The sequence below is a fragment of the Heloderma suspectum genome, chromosome 1 (genome assembly GCF_057233095.1).
Source record: "Heloderma suspectum isolate Gila_16-S chromosome 1, 16-S_ref, whole genome shotgun sequence".
NCBI classification, from domain to species: Eukaryota; Metazoa; Chordata; class Lepidosauria; order Squamata; family Helodermatidae; genus Heloderma; species Heloderma suspectum.
In genome coordinates, this window is record NC_139458.1 from 164,654,246 (window position 1) to 164,681,377 (window position 27,132).

General features: G+C 40.9%; 1 protein-coding gene and 1 pseudogene across 2 annotated transcripts in view; both read right to left on the bottom strand.

The window, feature by feature from the left end:
* NXPH2 (neurexophilin 2) overlaps positions 1 to 17,734 on the bottom strand; it is a 38,199-nt gene extending 20,465 nt beyond the window's left edge. Inside the window, exon 1 of one of the 2 annotated variants that reach the window (XM_084809564.1) lies at positions 17,148 to 17,684. In XM_084809564.1, coding sequence (XP_084665690.1) covers positions 17,148 to 17,207 — 60 coding nt within the window. In that variant the 5' untranslated portion in view covers positions 17,208 to 17,684. Of the gene's footprint in view, positions 1 to 17,147 lie in introns of both variants that reach the window. The other variant, XM_084809573.1, reaches the window with a different exon arrangement.
* A 9,054-nt stretch (positions 17,735 to 26,788) lies between these two features.
* LOC146358381 (U2 spliceosomal RNA) lies at positions 26,789 to 26,896 on the bottom strand (annotated as a pseudogene).
* Positions 26,897 to 27,132: the final 236 nt, after the last annotated feature.

Genomic DNA, 27,132 nt, shown 5'->3' on the forward strand with positions numbered 1-27,132 from the left:
TCCAGGGGACTCGTAAGAGTGTTCTCCAGCACCACAGTTCGAGAGCATCAATTCTTCGGTGCTCAGCCTTCCTTATAGTCCAGCTCTCACAGCCATACGTTGCTACTGGGAAAACCATAGCTTTTATTATATGGACCTTTGTCAGCAAGGTGATATCTCATCTTCTTACTATGCTGTCCAGGTTTGCCATAGCTTTCCTCCCAAGGAGCAAGCGTCTTTTAATTTCATGGCTACCGTCACCGTCTGCGGTGATCTTGGAGCCCAAGAAAATACAATCTGTCACTGCTTCCCTTTCTTCCCCTTCTATATGTCAGGAAGTGATGGGGCCAGATGCCATGATCTTAGTTTTTTTAATGTTGAGTTTCAAACCAGCTTTTGCACTCTCCACTTTCACCCTCAACAAGAGGCTCTTTAGATCTTCTTCGCTTTCTGCCATTGCCCTGGAGCATTACAGCCCCATAATCTATTACTCTATATAGACAGCTCTCTCTCTTTCTATTATTTCATCTAAAATATAGAGCAATCTGTGCTTTATACAAGAACAAGGCAGATGCATGTATAAATACACTTGGTTCTCCTATGACAGCTATTTTGGCCCTTGTTCACTGAATGCGTCAGTAATCTGGGGTATCCCTAGTATAAGAATTAATGCCCTATTTTATTTCAATAGCTACTGTTACATCTTCCACAAATTTACCACAACCTTCTCCCCACAACAACTGCAAAGTTCCCAAAGCAATTGTTCTTTTTGTTTCCTACTTACAATTCCCTGCCTCATCTTTTAAAGTCTGGAATAAGAGTTTAGGATTATTTAATTAAAACAAAAGGTATACCTAATAGCTTTGGTAGGCAGTGAAGCTGAATGAATTCCAGAACCTCTGTTATTGTAACACATAAGAGATAATTAACAAAGAAAAATGTTAGTTATCTGCACCCTTTGAGAGTGTAACTAATGAACCTCTAACAGCTGCTGCTGAAAAATCAGGAACACTATCACTATCCATTACAAGTCAAAGGCATAGCTGACAGATGTTTGAAGTGATAAATCAGTCTACACAAGGATTAAAATAACAAGCCCCAGAAGACAAAGGTGCTGCTGTAGCAGACTTCTTCTAGGTTCCCTGTAGTCTGTCAGAATGCAGACCACTGCTGAAATTGTGTTTGCAGAACACAAATGGCTAAGGAGGGGAAACTGAACAATCAGTGTACTTGAGCCAAAACTGAGTGTACTCCAATCTAACTTGATTGTACTTTTTAAAAAAGTTGGGTAAAAAGAATCTACCAAAACACCAAAAATTGACTTGTATGTATGTATGTATGCATGCATGCATGCATGTATTACATAAATGGTGGCATAGAATATGCCATGCAGAACAAAGTCCCACTTCTGGAGCTATCGATGAATACATGATATAAGTGCACTTCATGTCACTCATACATTTTAATTAAGCCTGTTTTAAGTGGAGCAGTTGCATTTTAATATGCAATGAACACCACTATTCAAACAGGGCATATGCTATTCCCTTTGCTTTGTTAAAGACTAAATCATATAACACATTAGTGATGTGAATAAGCCCCTTCTCTCTGTGGATGCTATCTGAATTTTTTAAACCGACAGGTTAAATGCAAATATCCATTTAACATTACATCTAGCTTGGCCTTTACTAACTGTTGTACAAGTTACAACTTCAAGGGCCCATAAACTAAGGAAGCCAGCTAATTGAGGATGTAGCGAAGGAAAAAAACTGTTTGATGGGAACAGGTGGGTTGGGTGTGGGAACAGAAGAATATGGGAAACATCAGTAACGGACACAAAAGTAGGAAGCACAGAACATACACTGGATAGGAAAGAGTCTGACAAAACTGAAAATGCAGGAAGTAGGGAAGCTCATATTGTTTCAGATACCAAGATGGTAGCACTCTTAATCTGATAGAAATATAATTGAGATGTTTCCAGAATGCTCGTATGCAAATAGCAACTGCGAAAGCCCCAGTCCACATCACAGCCACAGAGTGGGCCAGAAGTTAAAGGTCCCTCCCCATGCCATTATCCAGATCACCCCCAATCTGTGCCTGCTATATACTTAAAATTGCTAATTGCATGAACAATGTCACATCTACTTTGGCTCTACAATCACCATAAACCCACTTCTAAGTTATCTGGGTGAAGTCTTCAAGTCCTGGCAAAGCTCCAGGTGTAGAGATATCATAATTTAACCTTCATTGGCAAAGTTGTCCATCTTAATGCCCTTTGAGGTGTTTGCAATCAACTGCTTTATATCTTAGCCCATTACAAATAGAATGTATCAAGCGTAGATTAAGAATTTTATTAAGAAACTTTATTAAGAAACAACTCCACTCATTTCTTTCCTTCATACTACATTGTCTATAGACCCTATTAACTCCACCCACTTTTCTATTGGCTCCTCTTCAAGACAAACGTCTAGACCATTGAACTGACTGAGTGGTAGGATGCAATACAACCTTCTCCTTTACAACAACAGCATTGGGTTCTAGCTTTCACTAAAACCTTATGATAAAATCTTGAAATTTTTCTTGTTTCTTCTTGTCAAGCTTTCCAAAAACTTGGGTTCTCACATAACTGGTGATCTGTTCTCCCTTATTGAGAGCTGTTCATCACTTTTTTCAACCTCATGTGAGATAAAAGCTGGAGGCAAGATCATACTCTTCGACTCTTTCCTTGAGATTAAGATTCCTTTTCTACTCATCCCATGGTGCACATCGTCAACAGCCTCGACACATGCCATTTCTTGCCATCATCTGTTATGACAGAATCCCTATTCCAGTGATATTTTAAACTGTTCAGTGAACGCAAAAGTCTTCTGGGCAAATGTCTGCAGAAGAGAGCTTTTTGTATCTGTGGAGTCTCCCTGCACAATGAAAAAACACTTATTTTCTATTTGAAATATTGTTCTTTTTCAAATGAGGTGAGCCTTTTGTCAGTCACGAAGTCCTTGGGAAGGCCTTCTCTGGCAAAGACTTCAGACAAACACATAATTACCTTGTCTGTGGTAATTTTGTCAGAAAATGAAACTTCTGGCCAGTTGCAATAGTAATCCACCATCACAATGATGAATCCTTGTTTATCAGGTTGATCATCAAAAAGTCCTATTATATCTAGAAGTAATTTTTCCCATGGACTGCTGGAGTTAGATGGTGAAAGTCTTCTGAGATTTATCACATAACACACAAGCCATATAGTTGCTCATTATTTCCCAATGTGTTTGTTTATTCCTGACCATCAAAAGCTTTGTCTGATTCATCTGTTAGTCAAACCCATGCCTACATTATGGGCTAATGGGCTACATTAATTAATCTTCTTTGAAGAGATGTTAGCACTACCAAATGATTGGTTCCCCAAACCCATTCATTGAGAAAGGACTACTTGCCTGTACAGTTCCAAATGTTCTGGTATCTTAATCCTGTATGGCCACCATGTAGTTATATAAGGATTAAGATCAGTAAGGACTTGGTTAGCACTCAGGGCTGCTTTCCATTCTGAAGCTGTAATAATTCCTTGGGTGGATTAGGCTATTTGTGCAAGTGCTAAGCCTTCATCTTCATCTTTGATGGCCTCTTGGCTTGAGACTGGATGACAGGATAAGCAATCTGAATGCCTAGGTTATCTCCCTTTTGGAAATCACAGTCTATAAATCTGGTGATCCACTTGACTATTCTTAGTGTTGCTTTACTTGAACCCCATGTGGTAAATAAAAGTAATCAGGGGTTTATTGATTGACCATAAAGTGAACCATAGCATTTTAAAGTGTTATGAATCAGCCATGAATGAAAGAAGATTTGAGAGATACTTTGTTTTACAGATGACTTTTTCTTTCTTCTAGACCAAAGGCACTGTTAACCTTATCTTTGGATCTACACGTTTTTGTAAAACTAAACCTAGTCAATGGATCTACACATTTTTGCATTTAACTGTAATAAACTTTTGTTCCTATCCCTATGTCTCAGTTTCACCTGGTGGCTGACTACTTCCCAAATCTGTTGATTTCAATGTGAACCAAAGTAGCAGGATCAAGCAACTGCACACCTTTAGTGAGGTGAAGCATAACATATAGTGCTTCTAGTCATCCTCAGATGAATCTAGTAATTAATTTTTTTGTCTGCTTAGTTCTGGTCTGTTGTAAAGTCCAATTAAGTTGCTAAGCCAGTCATATCTGAGTAAATCAACCATACAGTTACATATTTTTCCCTAATAGACAGTAGTAATTACATGTACTAGGTTCTAAGGCCGCCAGATGCTCTAAAGCGAAGGCTTTAATTTATTTCATCTGTTTTTCCAGAAACAATTCATTCATGTGTGATCTTTTTTTTTTTTTTCACCAAATAAGTTAATTCTTATTGCAATGTAATGTAGCTCAGACTTAAAAAAGGCAAATAGAAATTAGATCAATGGAGAGAAAAAGTATATGCTATTCTCACTTTCGTCCCTACCCTTTTATTATATAATACGCACACATATATGTATAAAAACGTTAGGAGTTCTTATGCTAAAAAAATACTGATAGAAAAAGGATTGCAGCAGAAAATGCAAAAACAAAGCCTGACAAATCCAAAATAAATACAACAGTAAAAATTGTAATTCCAATGTGTTCCGAAGAAGTTAGTTTTGTTTGCTGAACAGGGTTCATTTTCAAGCTCATAGTTGCACAGCCCACATAGTAATTGCACTCTGCTTTAGAGGAAGGCAGCATTCTCTGTCAGCTGTGACTCCTCTGCTTGAATAAGCACCAGAATGTCAAGACTGGAAAAGGACTTCCATCTGTCAAAACATGGGTTCTTGGAACCAACAAGAAATCACACACTGAGTGGGAAAATCTAATATACACTAGGTAGTTGTGTATCTAACTCCTGGAAATACAAAAACACTTCAGATGAAGTGTGGAATTTAAATAACCAGAAGAAGAGTCCTTTCTAAGTTAAAAGAGCTTAATGCTGATGTGGCTTTTTTACAAGCCCATTTGATGAATGTAGATGAACATCTGTTGAGAAAAGATTGGGTTGGTGTGGTCTATGTAACAGATACTTCGACAAGGTTTAAAGGAGTTGAGATTTTAATTCATAAGCGGCTCCATTTTCAGTTCAACAGGTGCATATTGATCCGTATGGTTGTTTTTTTATTCTTGTTGGGAAATATATAAAGTAATTGCTATGATGAGTGTGTATGGGCCTAATAACGATTCTGTGGTTATGCTTCATGGATGTTTTAGAAAATTGGTTGATATAACTTATGATCATTTGATTGTAGGCAGGGACTTCAATGAGATTTTGGACCCTTTACTGGATAGGAGTATGCCTGCTCCTAAGAGGCAAACAGTGGTGAGGTTCATACTTCAGGCTTATATGGCTGAACTCTGTTTGATTGATGCTTGGCGAATTTTGCATCCTGGCAAGAGCGATTACACCTTTATTTTACCTGTCTATCATAATTGCTTTTGATTAGATTATTTTTGGTTTCTACATCTTTGCTACATCAAATAAATGTTTCTAAGATTGATACACTGGTAATCTCAGACCATGTCCCAATAGAATTGGAGTTGCAATTTTCAGATTTGCTTGGTAGCCACAGACACCACATTTGCATGGTGCCCATGAGCACCTGGCTTGCCATGGTTTGTTGTGTCATGCATACACAGGTGGCAGGGGTTGTTTGAGAGTTAGTTTGACAAACCCATGGCTTGTTTTAGGATTTTTTGAGGGTTCTATAATCATCAAACAACCCCTGCCGCCTGGGTTCGCATGACATGACAAGCCACAGCAAACCAGGTGCCCATGGGCGCCATGCAAAAATGGCTTTCTTGGACACCTGGCACAATGCAACAGCCACCGCTGGTAAATTAAGCCACAGAGGGCTGAAATATCATGCTGGGTTGACCTCCAAAGAGGCCATGCTGGGCTGGGTTGACCTCCAAAGAGTTTTCTTAAAGGTTTTTACTACTTCTCCAAACATTAGGGCTTTCATGAGCCTGCTGATACTTTCTTCCATGTATGGAAGATGTCATTTTGGATACATAACGGCCAGAGAATGCCTTCACTATTAGTAAATAAGATGCAGCCTATTTGTTGGACCTACAAGAGAATCTATTCAGGCTAGAAGATCTTCAATCACAAATAGTAAATAACAGTTGCTTCCAGTACGTATCAGATCTCTCATCCTCATTCATCTGCATAGACTGACCTTATGCTGGTCAAAAAAACATGCTTGGTTCTGCACCTATTAAAGCAAGGGCTTGATTCTGCTCATTCTCGTTACTTTCCCCCAGTAGCCAACCATTATAATCTGGGCTCCCTGTTGAGTACATAATTTGTGTGTTAGCATGGCAGGGATCCAATGGAAGACTGAATTTATAAGGCATTAAAGGGAAAGAAGAGATGGTTTCAAACAGCCCAAGAAATTCTTTGTGGGAAAGGCCTCAGTCAAAGCTAGCATGACCGTCCTCTACTCTTCTAAGAGCTTAAATTAAGATATGTCCTTCCCCCCCGCCTCCATACTTCTCCCCCAAACTCATTGAAGGTACATTAGAATCAATTACATCTATTAACTGGTCTCTTTGGGCTATATATTTTTCAACCTTTCCCAGGTGTGTTTGGTGTCTGAGGTCCTGTGTTTGCTATCTCACCATTCAGCAGTATTGCACAAAGTCTTATAATAAATCCCAAAATTGATGCATAATATATTTATTTAATTTTTTTAATTTTAAACCTTCTCAAGGTGATGTGCAACATAAAAACCATGCAAAACAGATAGAATAGAATAAAATAACTACATATTCACTTAGGTAAATAAAAACAATGGTTACTGATAAAAGATCAATAAAACAGAAGTTACCTAGAACCAGCAGCCTAAGAATTTACAAAAAGGCCAGAGAAAACAGATGGGTCTTCAGAGCTTTTCTGAAGACATGCAAAGAAGGTGCTTAATGAACCCCCGATGGAAGCTGATTTCATAGGTACAGAATCATCACTTAAAAGGCACTCTCCCTTTTACTCATCAGCCTAACCACCCTTGGCAGCAGGCAAGCGAGAAGGGCCTCTGCTGATGACCTCAGAGCGCAGGCAGGATGGTATGGGAAAAGGCAGTCCTTCAAGTAACTTGGCCCCAAACCATTAAAGGCTTTAAAAATTCAAACCAGCACTTCAGATTGTGCTTGGAAAGGCACACACATCAGACACAATATCAGTGTCACATGAGCAAACTGCCCAGCCCCCGCTAATATCCAGGCAGCCCTATTCTGCATCACTGAAGTTTCTGAACCATCTTCAAAGGCAGCCTGGCATACAGCACATTATAGTAGTCTGAATGTCACCATAGCATGAATAACTGAAGCAAGATCCTCCCTGTCCAGATAGGGTTGTAACTGGTGTACTACCCAAAGCTGGTAAAAAGTACTCCTGGCACCACCGCCACCTCAGCCTACCTAGTTAGTGCCAAGTCCAGGAGCACTCCCAAGCTGCATCCTTCGTCTCTCAGGGGGAATGCAACCCATCAAAGACCAGCTGTAATCAGTTGGTTTCCCTACCACAGTACCTCCATCTTGTCTGGCTGAAATTTCAGCTGATTTGCCCTCATCCATCCCAATACCATCTCCAGACACAGCCTCCCTAGGATCATTAGATGGAAACAAGAGGTAGAGCTGAGTGTCATATTGATAATACTTCAGCCCAGACCTCTGAATGACTTCCCACAGTGGTTTCATGTTGATGTTGAAAAGCGCAAGGAAAAGATGGAACCTTGCAGCACACCCAGGCCAAAGCCTATGGGATAGAACAACAGTACCCAAGCATCACCTTCTGAGACTGTTCATTCAGGAAGGACCAGAACCACAGTAACACCGTGCTTCCTATGCCCAACCCAGATAAGCGATCTATGGTAGATGGTATCGGAAGTTGCAGAGAGGTCCAGAAAAATTAATGGGATCCCACTCCTGACATCCATTCCCTGGCACAAGTCACCCACTAGGGTGACCAAGGATATTTTTGTCTCAGCTGGGTCTGAAGCTGCATTGTAATAATTATAATCAAGGACTATCATCTACTATGCATAATGCCAGGCTGCCATAAGTGAAATTTAAACCTCTTCCTCATGCATGTCCTTATCTTGCTCAATGCAAGATCGTTCTGAGAGAAATATGGACCCAAATTCAAATAGCCAAAATCCAACACAGTAGTTTCAGTCTGTTGCTGGAGATGTGTGGTCCCAAGAGCTATACTCACCAACATTCTATAGGGAAGGGGGCAGATATGCTAATTCAATTATGGATGTTGTATGTCAGTTCTCTTTTTTGCATGTACGTCTGGATGGTCTCAAAGAGAATTTCTATTAGTTAAGTCCAGACATAGAAGTCTAAGGCACCATCAGAGGTTCATGCTAGCTATTTTAAAAAGATTTGAACAATCACTTGTCCTGTTATTTTTATTTAACAATAACAAACATATTTTACAGATATTTATTGTAGCTAATATAAAACTTAACTTGAGCACGCTCCGGGAGAGAGCGCAGGACAGGAAGGCCTGGCGTGCTATGGTCCATGGGGTCACGAAGAGTCGGACACGACTGAACGACTGAACAACAACAATATAAAACTTTCCATCTGTATACCCTCAAAGTCTTGTAAAAATTGGCACTATATTGACCTCCTTCCTTCTTTGAAGAAATGAAAAGGTATAGCTACATTTAAATTTGTGGACACTTTAAAGTGGATGCAGCATGGAAAGGTTCACAATCACACTTCTATAAAAAGAGATTATGATTCACAGTCGTTACAACGTATTTAAAAAATGCATAGCCTGTTAAAATAAAAATCTCATTCCTTCACAGTTTTCAGGTTTATTAGTTCCAATTAAAAACCTAGTCCCTTTGCTGAATTGAAGACGACAACTTAATCCATCAACCCATAGTAACACGGAAGTCCTGTTACATACAATTTGGCATTCATCTTGTTATACTATCACAAAATAATTTTATTTTAAAATTACAAGAAATGTTTACTGGAATATAAGTTTAACATAAAGTAACATATAAGGTTTGTAAGCAAGCACTATGTCTATAACCTGAGATTCCTTCTTTCAATAATAAAATAAGCAAAGCAAAACAAGGAGTTTGTACAGGAAGAAAATGCTTAATAGTAATCCCACTGCTTTAAAAATTTGCATATTCCATTGTAGTATACAGATTGTGAACTGCTTGAAGTCTTTAAAGAGCACTGATATAATTGACTGAAGCACATATGAAGTAAATACACTTTTCACAACTAAGGATAGTACCAAACTCACTGGAATATCTTCTTTCTACAAATTCACAAACTCATTTCAGAACAAACAATGCTTGCAAAGTATCCATAGCAGAGGTTCCTAAGGAACTACATCCCTTGAAGAAAAATCTAATTGCTGCTTCATAAGATGCTTTGCTTCCTACATGGACAGAAAAAGGCAGCGTGTTTGTCGGGGGAGTATACAACATCACATACATGCTCTCATTTGTGAAGCGTGGCATAACTTTTTTGTCACAAGCCCAGGAAGCTGATGTATGCCACAGTTCACAAATGACTGCATCTATGGTTTCACCAACATGAAGTCTGGAAAAACAAATGGCATTTCCATGTCTGTCAAGTAAGCCCATACAGCAATCACAGCATCTAATGCTGATTCTCTCTCCCCCAGACAATAGATAGGGAATTTAGCTGCGCCAGCACTCGTGACACAGCCCAAATGGGGGATAGATGAGCAAAACCTTGTGCACATTTGTACTATATTTTCTCAGGTATTGCTTCTCCCACTTCCAGTTTAGTGCTTAACTGTCCAGCTAGAAGTATGAAAAGCTGCTGAACAGGTATGCCCTAAGTTAGCATGAAGCATATGCACTGTGTATGCACTAGTTATACCCCCAACTTTATACCCCCAACTTCACATCTATACTCTGCCCACCCCACCACCGGTTAGTTTCCAGTGCTGCTACTGAAAGACACATAACTTTATCCTTCAAATTATGCACAGATTCAAAAGAGAGACTGAGATTTACTGTTCTTTGGGCAATTACAGATGACAGTTTACTAACTGTTTCTTATAGCAGGTGCACTGAAACTAGTTGGTAAGCTCTTTGGCTGCATAGCTCTAGTAAGGTGTTAAGCATGTTTACCACCACAGTTGCCAAACTGGGTAATTGGGGTATTGAGTAGTAGATGAGACTTAATATAAATATAAATAAATGCACATTGGGAACACAAATGATCCTAACCTCACAAACATGCTGATGAAAGAAAACTAGGAATGATACTGAACACCTCTATCTATAGAGGTATTATGAATACTATAATAATTCACTGTTGAGAAAGTGACTGGAAGTAAAATGGCAAGCATTACAATGTCATTGCTTACATCTATCATGGGGCCAAATTCTAAATACTGTATGTACTTCTAGCCATCCTATTTCAAAAAGGGTATCATAAAGCTTAAAAAGGTACAGCAGAAGGTAATTAAGTTTATTTATTTATTTATTTATTTATTCATATTATGTTATATTTCTGTACCACCCAATAGCAAAGCTCTCTGCGTGGTTCACACAAAAACAGTTATCAGAGGGATGGTGCTTAAGGTCTTCTTAGTTGGGGGGGGGGGAATGCTAAGTGTTTTGTTAAAAACTCCCTCCAACAATTGTCACCCGGCAGCAGCAATTCCATCATGCTACAGCAGAGGGAGGAAGAAAAGAGAAGCAGGGCCACTCCATCAGCTCAGCAACTTTTGACTAGTCCTCTTTTTAAACTGTTACCCATTCCTGCAGGTCATTTAAGAACTCTGAAACTAAGCTAATGTCTGAGTTTGCTTTTTTCCCTCTTTCCTCCAAATTCCTTTCCCTTTTGTGTCATGTCTTTTAAGGCCAAGGGAAAGGATTTCCTGTTTTATTAAAAAAAAAAAAAGATATGTAAGGTGCTCCTAGAGCCTTTTTTGGCTGAAGATAAATTATTTAAATAGATAAATGATGAATAAAACTATGAATAATTTGGAGAAAGGGAATAGACAAAACAAAATCTCATGCTTCAAGACACTGGTGATTAGGATCATCCAGTAAAGCTGATAGCAGTAGATTCAGCATTTCTTCATGCAAAGATTGTTAACACGAAATGCATTGTTCCAAAGTTATGGTAATGCCAACTAGCTTACATGGCTCTAAAAAAGGACTGGACAAGTTCATGGAGGATAGATCTATCACTGACTGTTAGTCATAACAGCCAAAACTGGAGCTTCCATTTTCAAAGGCAGTACAGCTCAAGTAACTAGATGGTAAAGACAACAAAACTGGGTGACTATTTCTATTATGCTTTGCTTATGAGAGTGAGTAAACACTGGTTAGATGCATTGGCAATTCTTATGGATGGGATCCAAAGAATTACTCTAGTCCAGCCTGGCACCCTCCAGAAGCGTCGGACTAGAACTCCCACCCATCCCCAGTCAACATGGTGGCCATGCTGGCTGGGGCTGATGGAAGTTGTAGTACAACACATCTGGAGGGCATCAGGTTGGGGAAGGCTACTCCAGGCATACACAAGGACTCAGGCATGTCCAGTGGCATTTCTTAATATGGTTTCTTTAAATAGTAGAGCTTTGGCCATATCAGAAACGAAAGGTTTCAATCAAAACATGGCTTGCCATGTGCCATGACAGCCTGAACCTGAAGACCTCTTGGGAGGCTCCCGTTACCAGTAGCATAGCGGGCAGGGCTTCTTCCCTTCTTTCAGACGCACAACCCAAAGGATGAATGACAAAGCAAGGCCTGCTTATCATTGTTTAAGTGTTCTGGTGATTGCATAGAAGATGGAGAACTGCCACCACTAGTATTGTGGAAACCATACCGTGGAATGCTATGGCTGCTTCACCTCTTGGTTCTTTTGCTGTTATCTGGGATTACCAGGGAAGAGTGGTAGTGGAGGATGAGTGCAAAACAGGGGGAGGAGCTGTGTGTAGTGGTAGAGCATGGAGGTGAAGAGATGGTGGTGTACTCAGATGAGGAACAGTGAATGGAAAACCACACCCTGGATTGTTGCATATAGGTCTTGCCAAACTCCATTTTAAATATACTTCCTATGTCTTCACAATTTCACGGATATGTTGTATCTCAAAGGTGCTTAACACTAAGACATAATTTTGCCTGTATTTAAGTAAAACTATCTAGAAAAAATATTTTCTCAGGTTCTTATAAATAAATATATTTTGGCCAACACTCAGAAAAAAAACTCTTGTACTTAAGATACCTAAATGCTTTTTTTTTTAAAGCCTGATTTTTAGTACAAGTCCATGCTTGTATTAGCTTTTACCAGAATGATAAAATAAATTTATGCTTCATCAACACTTAAAAATAATTTTATTTTTCTTAATCAAGCTAGCTACCTTAGTAAAAATATATACACTAAGACTAAAATACAGATATTTTTATCATAAAAATAAAGTTAAATACAAACTACAGATAGCAACACGTGGCACTCTCAGCTTGTTAATATAGAAACCTTATCTCCAGACACTACTGAAGTTTAAAAAAAAATCTTACCAATTGCTATTTAAATCTAAGGAAAACCCTCTCTCTCCTCATATAGGCAAGACTTAAATCTATATGTAGCTTAGAAATATGCACTAGCACTTGCATTAACTAGAAATTAAGTGCTTTTGAGATTGTTTTGCATATCCTTTATGAGATGTAAAGCTTAAGGCAGTGTTTGCAGAATGAGATCACAGTCTGAGAACTTCCGTGCTATTATAAGACTATGGATGCAAAATATGTACTATACAAAATGGCACTGCAGATAGATTTTGACAGCAATGACATGCAATTTTTATTTAAAATCTATTTTTTGGTATTAACTTTGTTAATTTTATAAATCATTATTTTAAGTTTGTGTTGTGAAACGTGCATTTTGGAATCTTTTATTTTATATTTAAAAATAGTACAGCTAAGGAAAACTGGAATTGATAGCAGAAAAATAACAGGATTTGTTTGCAAGAAAATGTTAAAAATGATTGTTTCAATGTTAACAGCAGTACCTTAAGGAATGGGTTATAAAATCACTTTAAACAAGTTACTTTCCTATTGCTGGTGACTATGATTCCATTGCTCCCCTATCCTAATTATTAACATGACACTAATTTGCAACAAAACAGCTGAATGACCATTAATACTAGATTTAAAGCAATAGTAGCCACTGCCCTTAATAATGGACAAAGCATTTTTTCTTTTACTATTTAGCCAATAACTAGCTAAGTGATTACTGACTGGGCACAGCATTATTGTTCTGACATATATTGACTACCATCATATTGAACAAATGGTGAATTATGCTGAATTAACTTCTCTATGCCTATCCACTATCTAGTCTGCAGAAAGGCATAGTGTGTAATTTTATTTTTACCAAAGCAGAGGAGTGTACTTTTCACTTTCTACCTGTATGTACACAATCTGCATTTACAGGACACTAACAATTCAATCTTATGTATATTTACTCAAAAGTAAATCCCAACGTATTCAATAAGGCTTACTTTTAGGTAAGCGTGTCTAGGATTGCAGCTGATAATGATAATGAATCAGTTAAAAATGTACAGAGTATAGACTTCACTACAATATGGTACACAAAGGACACCTTAAATTATGGTATTAAATACTTTTCAGCGACAGAGGTTAACTTACTTACAATGAAGAAAAATGCAATGAATCGCTAAAAGGAGGAAATTTTTGTAAAACGTCCTTCAACTTAAACTTGCATCTATACAAGGTGTGTAAATGGGTCTATCAAATACACAAAATACAAAAAATAAAATAGGACTTTTGGATTCAGCTGTAAATGTAGACTTACCAATTTATTATAGTTAACATAAGACAATAAATCAAAATTGGGGGTGTGTTTTAGTTTTGCCCTCAACAACTGTAAACTTCCATCAAGTCCAGTTAAATTTTTTTTTCCTTCATTAGTAAAAATGCTGGTTACCATGTATGGAGTATTTTTCATGTTCAGACTTAATAGTTTTCACAGGGCTTTTGAATACTGTCAATGTCCTCCACCGTATAGCTACACAGCTGGAAGTCATTAGTCATTGACAAGTCTGAGGACACAACTAAACAGCAAATGGCATAGTCATGCAGTGCTATACTATGCAGCTATCTAATAACAAACTATGTATTATTTTCACATTAATTATACCCAAAAGAATCCAATGTATTCACTAAAGCTAGGTGGCACAACATAACAGTTTTACCACAGTATATTAGCACATGTTAACTTAAGTCACGGAAACTGTGCAGTCCTATACCTGTTTACACAGGAGTAATGAATTCCAACTAGATTTGTATAGGATTGTACTTAAAGCTTCAGTCCTATGCCCACTTACCTGGGAGTAAACCTGTTGAACTCATTGGAACTTACTTCTGAGTAGACACATATAAGGTTGCGCTGTAACTTATTTTATTACTTTAGGACTAATTCCATCATAAGAATGTACAATAAAAGTGTTTCAGGCTGCCACTGTTTGAGATGTAAATATCTAAAAATACAGAAAATGAACTACTCCCCTATGGTTGTTATATGCGGCATCAGCTGAGAACAGGTACTGTCTTGCATCTCTGTGTTGTTGTTTTTCATCCTTCAAAGTGATCAGCACTCACAAGAAGCAATTGTTGAAAGCCACAGCAAAGAGGTTAGTAACATCACTAAATAAAAGGTGGAACAAAACCATGGTCTGTCAGAAGTTTTAATCAGTCCCTTTGATATCTGGATGATTGGGGGGGGGTATTTCAATTTAGCTCTTTCCTTCTCAGCAACTCTGTAATCCATTTACTGCTTTCCATTCAGATCCTTAACCCCTGCGTGGTGTTTAGCTGGAAACTCTGCTCTAAGAATGTAAACAGCCTTTTATTGTTCCAGAAAGGAAAGCAGTGTGAAAGAAAATGTGTGCCTTATCGCAGAGCTACAGCTTGGCATTTCATTGCTATGATAAAGTGCTGGAGCAAAAAAGAAAAAGCGCCACAACATTACAAGACGAGCACAATCCAAAAACGGATTAGAATTTGACATAAACTTCCTCAAAAACTAATCAATCAACTCATGCTGTGATATTAGAATCCAGCTCTTACGGAGGCTGTCTAATCCCTTCAAGGTTTATTACACATTCCCTTATTGACTGTAGTCACACACAGACACAGTTTTCAGCTAGAATGCAGCCATAGGGAGAAAACAAAACTTTGCATCCTGTTGTGGGCTTTTTCCTGAAAGGGAGCTTGGTGAAATACAATTGCAATATTATTTGTATAGCTTTGCTTGGCAAAGTTGGATACTTCGGTGTTTTCACTTCCTTTGCCACAGTATTCCATAAATTACTGTCCGAAGGCATTTAGTTCCTCACTAAAGTTTGTTGTAACTGCATTCTGTACACCCTCTTTAGGAGCAGTGTCTCACTTGAAGTTCTCTGTAACTTTAGTAAACTAACTTTTGACATTTGCAACTGCAATCCTCAGCTTCCTCCCATGATAACATATTTAGGATTGGCTTTAAATATGTTGTGTAGTCCTATCTAAACCTCTATTGAATTTGATACCACAAATATACATAGCACTGCTTTTACATCATCTGCAGGAGATACACATCAATTTTGAAACTGCAAAATGCAAAACAAGTCTAGGCCGCAATTCTTTTTATAGTTGGTTACTTGGCAGTAAGTTCCATTAAACACAGTTACTTCAGAGTAAATATCTGTAGGGTCCATCTGCATTAGTGACAAATAATTGTATAAGTAAGTTTATAATGTGAACAAAGGCTGTAGCAATATAAGACTCATGTTTTCAGGTAGACCTTCTCACATCAAAAATAAAACACATCCAAATTGGTTAGTTCTAGACTGAGGTTCAACTGAAATGGACTCCGGTTCAGGGAAGCTTGTACCTGTTTTTCGTAACATATTGACTGATGAAGAGATCTGGATATCTCGAAAGCTTACACAATTTTTGTGATCTTTGAGTTGGCTCAATAGAGGTAATATGTTATATGGATTTTGGAATTTTTCTTATGGCCAACACGACTGCCTTTGTTTTTCATAATAAGTGTGTCTTTAAAAGGCCAGAAGGCTATATAAAATGGAAGAAAGGTGGGATATTAATGTACTAAATAAATAAATATAAACAAGGAAGACCTTTTAACAAAGTCACAACATGCCACATTTTTTTTAATAAAGTCACCCCAGTTTATTTCTGCTGAAGAAGCACAGGCTGCAACTGTATGAATTACAAGTAAGTTAGATCTGCTCAACAGAGACACTATTTCATGTAAATTTGAAAATTCTGGAAATTAACAAGCAACAGCGCAACCAACTTTCTCCAGAGGCATCATCTATGGTGATAAATGCAACAGCCAGTCCTTTCTGATCCAAGTTTTTCAAACAGCTTATTTGTTTGGTCACACCATCAACACATAGCTCAGCAATGGAAGATCTGCACTTTAGCCCAAAGGTTAGAACATTCAACATGTTGGGCAACACAGGCCTTTCTGGGACTCCCATTCAAAACTGAGAAGCAAGCGGACACAGTTGTCTAAAACCATCCCCCTTGTGAGTTGCTGGGCTGTTTAGGCTCAGTCGCTTGCCCTGAAGGGGGGCTGGGTGTTGTGAATCATTTCTGCTCGCCACAGCCTCGCGGAAAGCGGGCTGTGCGTTCCCTATCTGGAAAGACAGCAGTTTTTTAAAAAAAGAAATACAAGGCGCGTCCAGGAGCTGGCGGCTTCCACTGGCTGTTTCAAAAGTTTCCCCCAAATAGCCAAGCCCGAGCCTGCCAGACTCGCACGCCAAACGGAAGGCACCCGGAGCGGCTATCGCGGCGACGCCGGTGAGGAGGCACGCGAGCCCCGTTCCCTCGCCTAGCTGAGGCTGATCGCCAAAGAAAGAGGAAAGGAGGGAGACTGGGCGCGGGGCGGGGAAGGGGAATAACAGCCGCACCAACCTCATGCTCAACTCGCCCTCGACAAACTTACAAGGCATTTCTAAAACCGCGGACACAGGGAGGAAATCACGAAACAGACAACGCCTGTACAGGCAGCCTGCACGCCGCGCCACAAAAGGAGCCCCCCCGGCAGGCGACGCGGACTTACAAGCGGGAGGAAGCTCTGCGCCACCACGAGCAGCGGCAGGGGTTGCTGCAGGTGCACCATGCTGGCTTGGGGAGTCTTAAGAGATGGTTTCCCTTCCCTGGCTCTTGCTCATCTCCACTCGGGGGCCCCGGACTGAGTACAGGGACATAGCACTGCGCTTCCCCTCCTCCTCCTCCTCCTCCGTCGTCGTCTTCTTCTCCTTGAAGAACCTGCCACACACACACGCGCGCGAGAAAGAAGCGCGCGCCCGGACGGGCGGGCAGAAGAGCGCCAAAGCCCAAGGCGAATTTCTGCAGCGCTCGCTCAGCCGCCGCAGTCAGTCAGGCGGCGCTGGGATGCGACTTTCACACTGGTGCTCTCGGCCGGCCGGCCGGCAGGCAGGCGGGAGGGAAGGACGGACGGAGGGGAAACCCGTGGCGCGCAATTTGCCCGAATAAGCCCGGCACGTTGGGAAATGCTTTCATACCCAACCCATGAAGGGACACCGAGCGGTGCGCGTCAAGCGGTTCGACGAATCCCTGCTGCCTGGAGGGAGACGGGTGGGTAGGCGGGGGAGTGTCGTTCACGCTTGGCGGGCACTTTGGAGCGGCGCTGGGCGGGGCGAGGAGGGCGAGCTGGGCCGCCGGTGCCGGGTTATGCCCCGCACCTCCCCCGGCAACATGCGTTGGGGGAAACCCGTCCCCTTCTCTCTCTGGCGGCACAGTAAGGAGGACTGAGCTCCGTCCTCACTGTACCACCCCCATAAAGAGAGCGCGCTACGTGAGAGGATGAGGTGGGTTGTCCTTGCACAACTCTGCTCTCGCTTTGGGCACTGCGGCGGTGGGAATTGGGCCTAGTTGCCAGTAGAGAGGCGAAGCGGTTTTAATGAATAAATGCTAATAAGTGGGAAAAGGCCTCTCTCTCTCTCTCTCTCTCTCTCTCTCTCTCTCTCTCTGCAATGCCACAGGGCCCATCCGCCCCACCCCCAAGAGGGCAAGCAAGCGGAAGTAATGTCTGCTCCCACAAGGCAGCCCTGATGGCTCTACTTCTCCCCCACCGTGCCAACCACAGAGTCAGGAGCAGCCTCCTTTTCTTGGTTTCTTCACCTGGACTTAATTGGCGCAGCACCGTGGACCCAGTCTTTACAGCGGCATTTTCCAAAGTGAGATGGCATTTGAGAGGTTGGAGTCAGCCGCAGCTGTTCCTTATGACTACCACTAACTGCCTGCTGAGTCTGCCTATTTGCCCTCTGGGTGAGAGTTTGGTGTGTTTCTCTTGCTGCGCAAATCTGAGCCCCCCCCCCCCCGTGGATGCCCCTCCTCCCCACCAGCAGCTGCACTCTCCTGGGCAATTGCCCCACAGTACTGACCCCTGTGAAAAAATGGAGATGATCCTAGATTCTTCTGAGAGACTTGAGAAATTTAAGGCTACAATTGTACACACGTGGGACTTCCTTCTTTGGCAATTACATAGGATTGCACTTTGTGGCTGCAATCCTTTGCCTACTTACTAGGAAGTAAAGTTGAGCAAGCAGAACTTAAGCATTGCTGCATGAGCCTAGTGTCCTATTTAAATCGGGTTGTCTCCTTGCCTGCATACAGATGGTTAGCAGTCAAGAGATCCAGAGGCCAGGTAGGCATTGAGCTGGCATGCTTATCTTACATGGGTCAAGTCTAAAGGCCTGGTCTAAATGAAACACCCAGTGCTACTTGCTCTCCTTTTTAAAGTCCCATTGAACTCAGTGAGACTTCCTTCTTGAATCAACGTGTGTAGGACTGTGCTGAAAGGTTCTGAGGGATTAGCATAGGGTGCAACATTACACTGGATAGGACTTTGACAGTTACAGCTGTTGCGAGGGGAGAAATGGTAAGAGAAAGCCTCTAGAGTCCAAACTCAGGCTACCTCCACGTTACATTTATTAACAGAGATCACAGGATTCTACCAGCAGCTATGAGACTGAGGCTTGGACTAAATGACCTCAGGATCTCTTCCAGCCTTATGATTCTGTGATTGTAAGAAGGAGAACAGCTGAAATGGTCAAACAGCTTGGACAAGTTTAGTCTGGCAGTTCTTCCCTTTTGTTTGGGGCATCAGCACTGGCGGTCTCAAATGGCTGGCCTTTGTATGACCAAGGAAATGGCCAGAGACATTTTTGGTCCCCCCCCTGCCTCTCTCTCATTCTGTCCCCTCTGCCCCAGCCCCCAGTAATGTGTTAGACAGAGGTTCACCTAATAGCCAGTAGTTTTAGAGCAGTGAGACAAGAGTCACAGCTGCCAAAAATCTCAGAGCTGGAGATGCAGGCTTGCTCCTCTCCCTGAAATGGGGGGGGGGGGCAGTGAACTTCAGAACTTCTGTTGAAGCGGTTTAAGCTGTGAATTTCCAATTGCTCAACCTATATATTTGTAAATAAAAACACAAATATTACAAAACATCAGCAACCTCTAGTGACCTCATTCCAAAGGAAATCAAACCCAAGGTCAGTACTATACCCCTGAAATCTCACTGCTCAGGAAACTGGGGTGAGCAGTATACTATGGGGCAGAGGTTTTTTGAAATATGAAATGTCTGTTGTGTTTCCCTTTATAAAATTGTAGTGTTCTGGAACAACAAGGGACAATCTTTTGAATGGTAGGTTTTTAACAAGGGACTTCTGCAAAGCTTTCAGCAGTTAATGCTTTGGAATTATTTTCTATAGAATAGAACGTTAACATCGGAATCTATGTATATTTTTCAGAAAAGAGTCATAAGTAGCATACTACATGCTTAGCTCAGTTTCAGTGTGGATTTTCAATCAAAATGTAATCTTTTCCACATCTGTTCCTCAAAGGAAACATTTTTAAAAGCGTATCTTTGTAGGAAAGTGAATTGGACTAGTATCTCATAATGTGCTTGCACGGTGATCCTCTATATTTTAAGTTATGTTAAGTTGTTTAGAATGGAAAATGTTCCTAATCCAGGCGAGTTCATATGTACTGTACTGTTCATATGTACTGTACTAAATGGATGCTGGAAGTATTCTAAACAAAATAGTACAATTATTTGTGTTTTTTTCTCATCAAGGAATGTATTTTCAGTCCCCCTTTTAATGGCTAAAGCATTTGCAAGAAGATGACTTAATAGCTTTCCACCATTGGTGTGGGTAGGTATAAAGTCAGGGAGAAACATAAGCAAATTGCTTCTACAAGGAAATGTATTGCGTCAGTAATAGACCAGTGAATTAATATGGGACTAGATTAAGCAAGAGTTAGTTCGGCCTTACGAGGTATGTGCAAGCACATTAATAAAACAAAAAGGGAAGAAAATCTCTGAATGGAATCTTTAAAGAGAAAGGAATCTGTAACATTTGCATAGTGTTGTATAGTCACCTGTCACTAGATCAGAGATAATCAATGAAAGCCAAAGAATATAGGCGAGTCTGACCTAACTACACAAACACTCCATTAAATTGTGACTTCTTTAAATTTGTCCATTTTGCATTTCACCATCTTCATTACTTTTCTCTGAGCCGGTGGCTGCATTGCACAATGCCAGTTGTACAGTTTTCTTTCCCCCAAGTACAGGTGTTGTCTTGCTTTGCTTCATGTGCTTTGTAATGCAGATCTAAGTACTAGTGATAACCTTATTAATGGTTTTTGTGTTATTTATAAAGCTAATGCAGCATAGAAATCCTTATACGAAGAAGATAATATAAGCCAATATATGATATCAGTTTCTCCAAAGGAATGCACATTGCTGATACTGAACTTAAGAACATAAAAAGAGCCCTGCCAGATTGGACCAAACTTCTTTCTAGCCCTCTGTGGGCAGCCAGATGCCTCTGGAAAATGTATTTATGTATTTATCTACTGTGGAAATTTCTGCTGTCTGCCCTTTTAATAATTCCAGGGCAGCTTACAATGCAACACTGCAAGTACAACAAGAGCAACAAAAACATAGAAAACAAACAATTATAAAAGTAACAAAATATATAAAAGAGCAACATAAAATAATTAGTAGAGCTAAAATTAATTAACATAATCCTATGCATGTGTAGTCAGAAGTAAGGCCCCATTGTATTCAATGACATGTACTTGCAGGGAAATGTACATAGAATTGCAGCCCAAATTAAAAGTTAGAAGGCCAAGGAAAACCAAAAGGTACCAAATCACATCAAGGTAGGCCCCTGGCAAGCCTCCCTGAGAAGTATATTCCATAGTATGTGTACCATTACCAAGAAGACCCATTCCTGGTAGCTAGCTGCTCTACCGAAGATGGCGGGAGAACCCAGAGAATGGCTTCACCTGAAGATGCTAGCATAGGGATAGGTACATGTCGAAAAAAATTGTCTTTCAGGTACCCTTGCCCCAACCTACAAAGGACTTTAAAGGTCAAAAATCACTATGAATTGAGCTCAGAAATGAACTGGGAGCCAGTGCAGTCAATGACGCACCAGTGTTGTCTGATCATAACCTCTGGTCCCATTTAGCAGCTAAGCAGATACAGTTCAAAGTAACTGTAGTTTCCAAGCCAGTTACAAAGACAGCTCCAAGTATTATACATTGCAGTAGTCTAATCTGGAGGCTACCAGAGCATGCATCAATGAGACTAGGCAATCACTAAGAAGGGTTGCAGCTGGAATGCCAACCTAAGCAGGTAAACAGTGGTCTATGAAGCCTGCACCTCCAATGGCAAAGGTGGATCAAAGGGCACACCCAGGCTGCATCTACATGGCACTGAGTGATTTCACTGTTTGCTTGCCAGGAGCTGCACAGTATTAGGGCTGCGAATTAACAACTGGGGCGGTTGATGGGAGGATTAAAGCAGGCTTCCCAAGCTGGGAAGAACAGAGAACTGGGGAGAGGGTGTGCAACTAGCATGTAGGACTTGCTTGCGAGTAGACATTCATAACAAACCCTGCATACACATTTCTGAGGCAGGCAGGCAGGCAAGCAGGCAGCCATTGTCTCCAGAGATTGAGCAGGCGCTGAGAGCATGAAGTGCTTCTGAGTACATGTCTATGAACATCATCCGCCCTGGCACCCACCCTTTCTCAACTGCACAGCTTCGAATCAACAGGCATCCGCCATTTCTCAGCTATGTTCCTTTGTAGCTGCACATCTCCACTCTCGAGCTCGACTACTTAAAGTGAGAGGCAGCGACGTAGAACTGAAGGCAATGAGTTACTTCCCGGTAGACATGTTTGCCCCTCTGCTCTTTCCCCGTCCCAACCCCAGGCTACTTTCCCTTCCACCAATCAGCACGGCTTCCACCAGGCCGCTTCTTCACGCCTCTGTAACTGCAGAGCTGCGAAGGAGGAGGGGCATCACTGACGACGCTGCAATTTCAACCCGAGGAAGGGACAGACAATTCAACCCCCCCACACACACACAGTGAACCCAAAACAAGTGAAAACTTTGCAGCAAATGGACTCTGAGAAAACCCAGATTTCTCCATGAAAACCATTATTGGGCTGAGAAGGGGGGACTGCATCATCTGTCGCAAAGATCTTTCCTTCGAAGCAGCACCGGGGCAAATGGCTCATGTAGATAGGGCCCCAGACTTCAAATGTGTTCCTGTAGGGGGAGTGCAGTTCTTCAGTCCTTCTAAAAGAGCATCAAGCATTGATGTTTGTTATTCACCTCCAATATCAGGACCCCTGGTATAATTATACACCATATAATAACTTAGCAGATCCTAGCAGCTCTTTCTGGTTCTGTGCACTGGAATATGTATCTTTAACCAAAGAAGCTGTATACCTCAGTGAAAAGCGTTTGCTCAGTTAACAGCCCTAATTGCCATCATTGTAGTAACATAATGTGTTGCAACTTCTATAGCAGGGCCACATCCGCACCTTGTGTCATATCGTTACGATCTCATCATGGCAACGCTATAATCCCCTTGTGCATTTACACGTCATAGGATGCGCAATGACATTTGTTGCAGTATTTTGGATAATGTGGCATAAAAAGCAGGAAATAGCACTACAAAAGCAGTATATTGAATGTGTAATGTGCCCCAGCAGTTATCGGTGCACTCAATATCCTTATAAAGCAATAGTGTAGATCTAGCTCAATGCTGGGCAATGGTAACCCTTCAGACACTTTGGCCTACAACTCCCATCAGTTCTAGCCAGCATAGCAATTACTGAGGGCTGATGGGAGTTGTAGGTCAAAACATTGGAGGGCCAGAATTTGCTTATGTAGCTTCAAATACTTCATATCTGAAAGTAGAAGATAATCTGAGTGTTTAGTTCTTTTACAACTGGTCACATTTGATTAGGTGTATGAACTCTGTGAACCAAGGCAAAATTCTACCCTTGGCATGAAGGGGTTCCAGACAAGATAGTATTCTTTTCACTGGGTTAGTAGCTATTGTTATAAACAACTGGACATTTGTATTGGGTATGCATGCCAAAAACCACAAGTTCATTTATTATTTTCTAAAGAGTAGGTGTTTGACCTATGATGACAACATTGTTAACATATCTATACTTATTATAAAGCATAAATAATAAAATAACCCAAACAACTTTTTTTTTTTTAAAGAATGCCATTTTGCAGTTTAATCTTGAATATAGCCAAGGGCAGGCCTTTAAACCTTGCTATGAATCTTGCTGAATACCGAAATGGAATCCCAAGTCCATTTCCCCCATTTGGTACATTCCTCTGTTAATATTTCAATCATCTTAAGGGATATATCTGTATCCCAAACACAACACATTCTTTCAGTACATTTTCACAATACTTCACTGAACAAATATCATGGGGCCACGGTGACCGTTGTATTTGAAATATCGATCTAGCACCTTCAGTAGCAGTTTCTGATTGCTTTAGAAGCTGCTCACCTTCCTACAGCTACCAAACATTCTCTAAACACACGCTTATCAAGGTTTATGTTATGTCTTGTGAGATTTAGTAACCCCCCCTTGGTGTGCAACAGTCATAAAATGGAAAGGTATTAGAGAAGGCCTGGATCCATACATGTGGAACGTGGATGGGGGATTTTAATCCAATATGGGCCATCAAGACTGAGTGGCTATTTTCCAGATTTTATGTCAGTTATTGACCGCACAAAATAGATTTTTTTTCCTGTTGGATTTTATGCATGTAGGCCCTAATCAAATATGTTGCCCCTGAGTTGGGGTTCAGGGATGCTGTAGTTTGGGCAGATGCACAGGGTGGGAAAGTGTGCTCATGCTTTCCATGCCAGAGAGTCAGATCCCAAGACACCAGTTTCTGAGCCACCGGTGCTTTACCTATGAGGCCCATTGTAACAAGGGCAAGAAGCTATTAACTTCACTTCTCTCCATTTGTTAGAAGGGATTAGATTCCTGTCATCTCACAAGAAACTTTAAAATTAAAAAAGTCAGGGATCCTATTTTAAGTGATTTAAAGGTAGTTTCTCATGTTACTTTAAAAAATGATACAGGTGAATTCTTGAGAGTTACATCTGTCTTGGAAAATGCCAGGAAGAATAATAGCAGGACTATAATGTGAATGTCTCCAATAGAAAATATAATTACTGTACAATCAGTAAAAGGCTTCCAGAGTTCATGTAACCAAGCTAAAGACCACACCATACGTTACTTTTTTCTTTAAAAATGCTTGTACTAAACTCCATACATTATACTAAACTGGTAGTTCCCTACACCAATGTTATCACTGTGAGGCAAAAAGACTTATGTTGAAGTGTCCCTTAAAAAAGATATATTAATACTTTGTTACTCTTCGTGTGACTTTATTTATAGAATCATAGAATCAAAGAATAGTAGGGTTGGAAGGGGCCTACAAGGCCATCGAGTCCAACCCCCTGCTCAATGCAGGAATCTAAGTCAAAGCATCCCTGACAGATGGCTGTCCAGCCTCATCTTGAATGCCTCCAGTGGGGGAGAGCCCACTACCTCCCTAGGTAATTGGTTCCATTGTCGTATTGCTCTAACAGTCAGGAGGTTTTTCCTGATGTTCAGCCGGAATCTGGCTTCCTGTAACTTGAGCCCATTATTCCGTGTCCTGCACTCTGGGATGATCAAGAAGAGATCCTGGCCTTCCTCTCTGTGACAACCTTTCAAGTACTTGAAGAGTGCTATCCTATCTCCCCTCAGTCTTCTCAAGACTAAACATGTCCAGTTCTTTCAGTCTCTCCTCATAGGGCTTTGTTTCCAGTCCCCTGATCATCTTTGTTGCCCTCCTCTGAACCCTCTCCAGCTTGTCTGCATCCTTCTTAAAGTGTGGTGCCCAGAACTGGACACAACAGTACTCCAGATGAGGCCTAACCAGTGCTAAGTAGAGGGGAACTAGTACTTCCCAGGATTTGGAAGCTATGCTTCTATTAATGCAGCCCCAAATAGCATTTGCCTTTTTTGGAGCCATATCACATTGTTGGCTCATATTCAGCTTGTGATCTACAACAATTCCAAGGTCTTTCTCGCTTGTAGTGTTGAGCCATGTATACCCCATCTTGTAACTGCATTTAGTTTCTTTTTCCTAGGTGCAGAACTTGGCATTTATCTCTATTAAATGTCATTCTGTTGTTTTATGCCCAGCGTTCCAGCCTATCAAGCTGCCTTTGAATTTTGTTTCTGTCTTCCAGAGTATTAGCTATCCTGCCCAATTTTGTGCCATCTGCAAATTTGATCAGCATTCCCTGCACCACCTCCTTCTCCAAGTCATGAATACAAATGTTGAAGAGCACTGGGCCCAGGACTGAGCCCTGTGGTACCCCACTCGTTACCTCTCCCCAGTTTGAGAAGGTCCCATTGATAAGCACTCTTTGAGTCCGATTCTGTAGCCAACTGTGGATCCACTTGATCAATGTTTCATCTAGCCCACTTTTAGCTAGTTTGCTCATCAGGATTTCATGGGGCACTTTGTCGAAAGCTTTGCTGAAGTCGAGGTATATTACGTCTACAGCATTCCCACAGTTCACAAGGGAGGTTGCTTGTTCAAAAAATGAGATCAGATTCGTCTGGCAGGATTTGTTCTTGACAAATCCATGTTGGCTTCGAGTCATCATCACTGCATTGTTTTCAAGGTGTTTACAGGTGGATTGCTATATAATCTGCTCCAGAATATTCCCAGGGACTGTTGTCAGACTGACTGGTCTGTAGTTACCAGGTTCCTCCTTTTTACCATTTTAGAAGATTGGGACAACATTAGCCCTCTTCCAGTCATCTGGCACTTCACCCGTCCTCCATGATTTCTCAAAGATAATAGACAGTGGTTCTAAGAATTCCTTTATTACTCTAGGGTGCAGTTCATCTGGCCCTGGAGATTTGAACTCATTCAGAGTAATTAGGTGTTCCTTGACCATATGCCTATCGATCTCAAGCTGCAATCCTGCCCCTTCAGCCTGTACTTCGCCTTTGCCAGGGGGCTCATAGACCCTCATTTGGGAGAAGACTGGGCCAAAGTAGGAATTGAGCACTTCTGCCTTTTCTTTGTCATCTGTTCTCATTTTGCCATCCTTATTTAATAGCTGAACCACCATTTCTTTCCTCTGCCTTTTACTATGCACGTATCTGAAGAAAGCCTTTTTGTTGCTTTTAGCATCCCTAGCTAACCTCAGCTCTTCTCAGCTTTAGCTTTCCTGACTCCATCCCTGCAGATCTGTGCTACCTGCCTGTACTCTTCCTTTGTTGCTTGGCCTTCCACTTCCTATATGTGTGCTTTTTTTTTTTTTTTGCTTTCAGGTCATCTCTAAGTTAAATATATAGTTCTCAGAGAACATATCAGATATTAAACTGATAAGAACAGATACTACACTTGATCTTAGCCAAAAGGCTGAGAAGCGATTTCTCCTAAGAGCATTTCAGTTTTTAAAAGAATATCAAGAAAGAAGATGGGACATGGTGGAAGAGGAAGATATGATCATGTTTGAGCTTCTACATAACAGAGGGGACCACTATTTCGTGGGTCACTTCAGCAGGACTGAAGGCAGAATGTGGCATAATTCAAATATGAAACCATTGTGCTTTGTTTCTTGGGTGATTCCAACTGCTTCTTCCCCCCCACCCCCTGCAGTTGGAAGT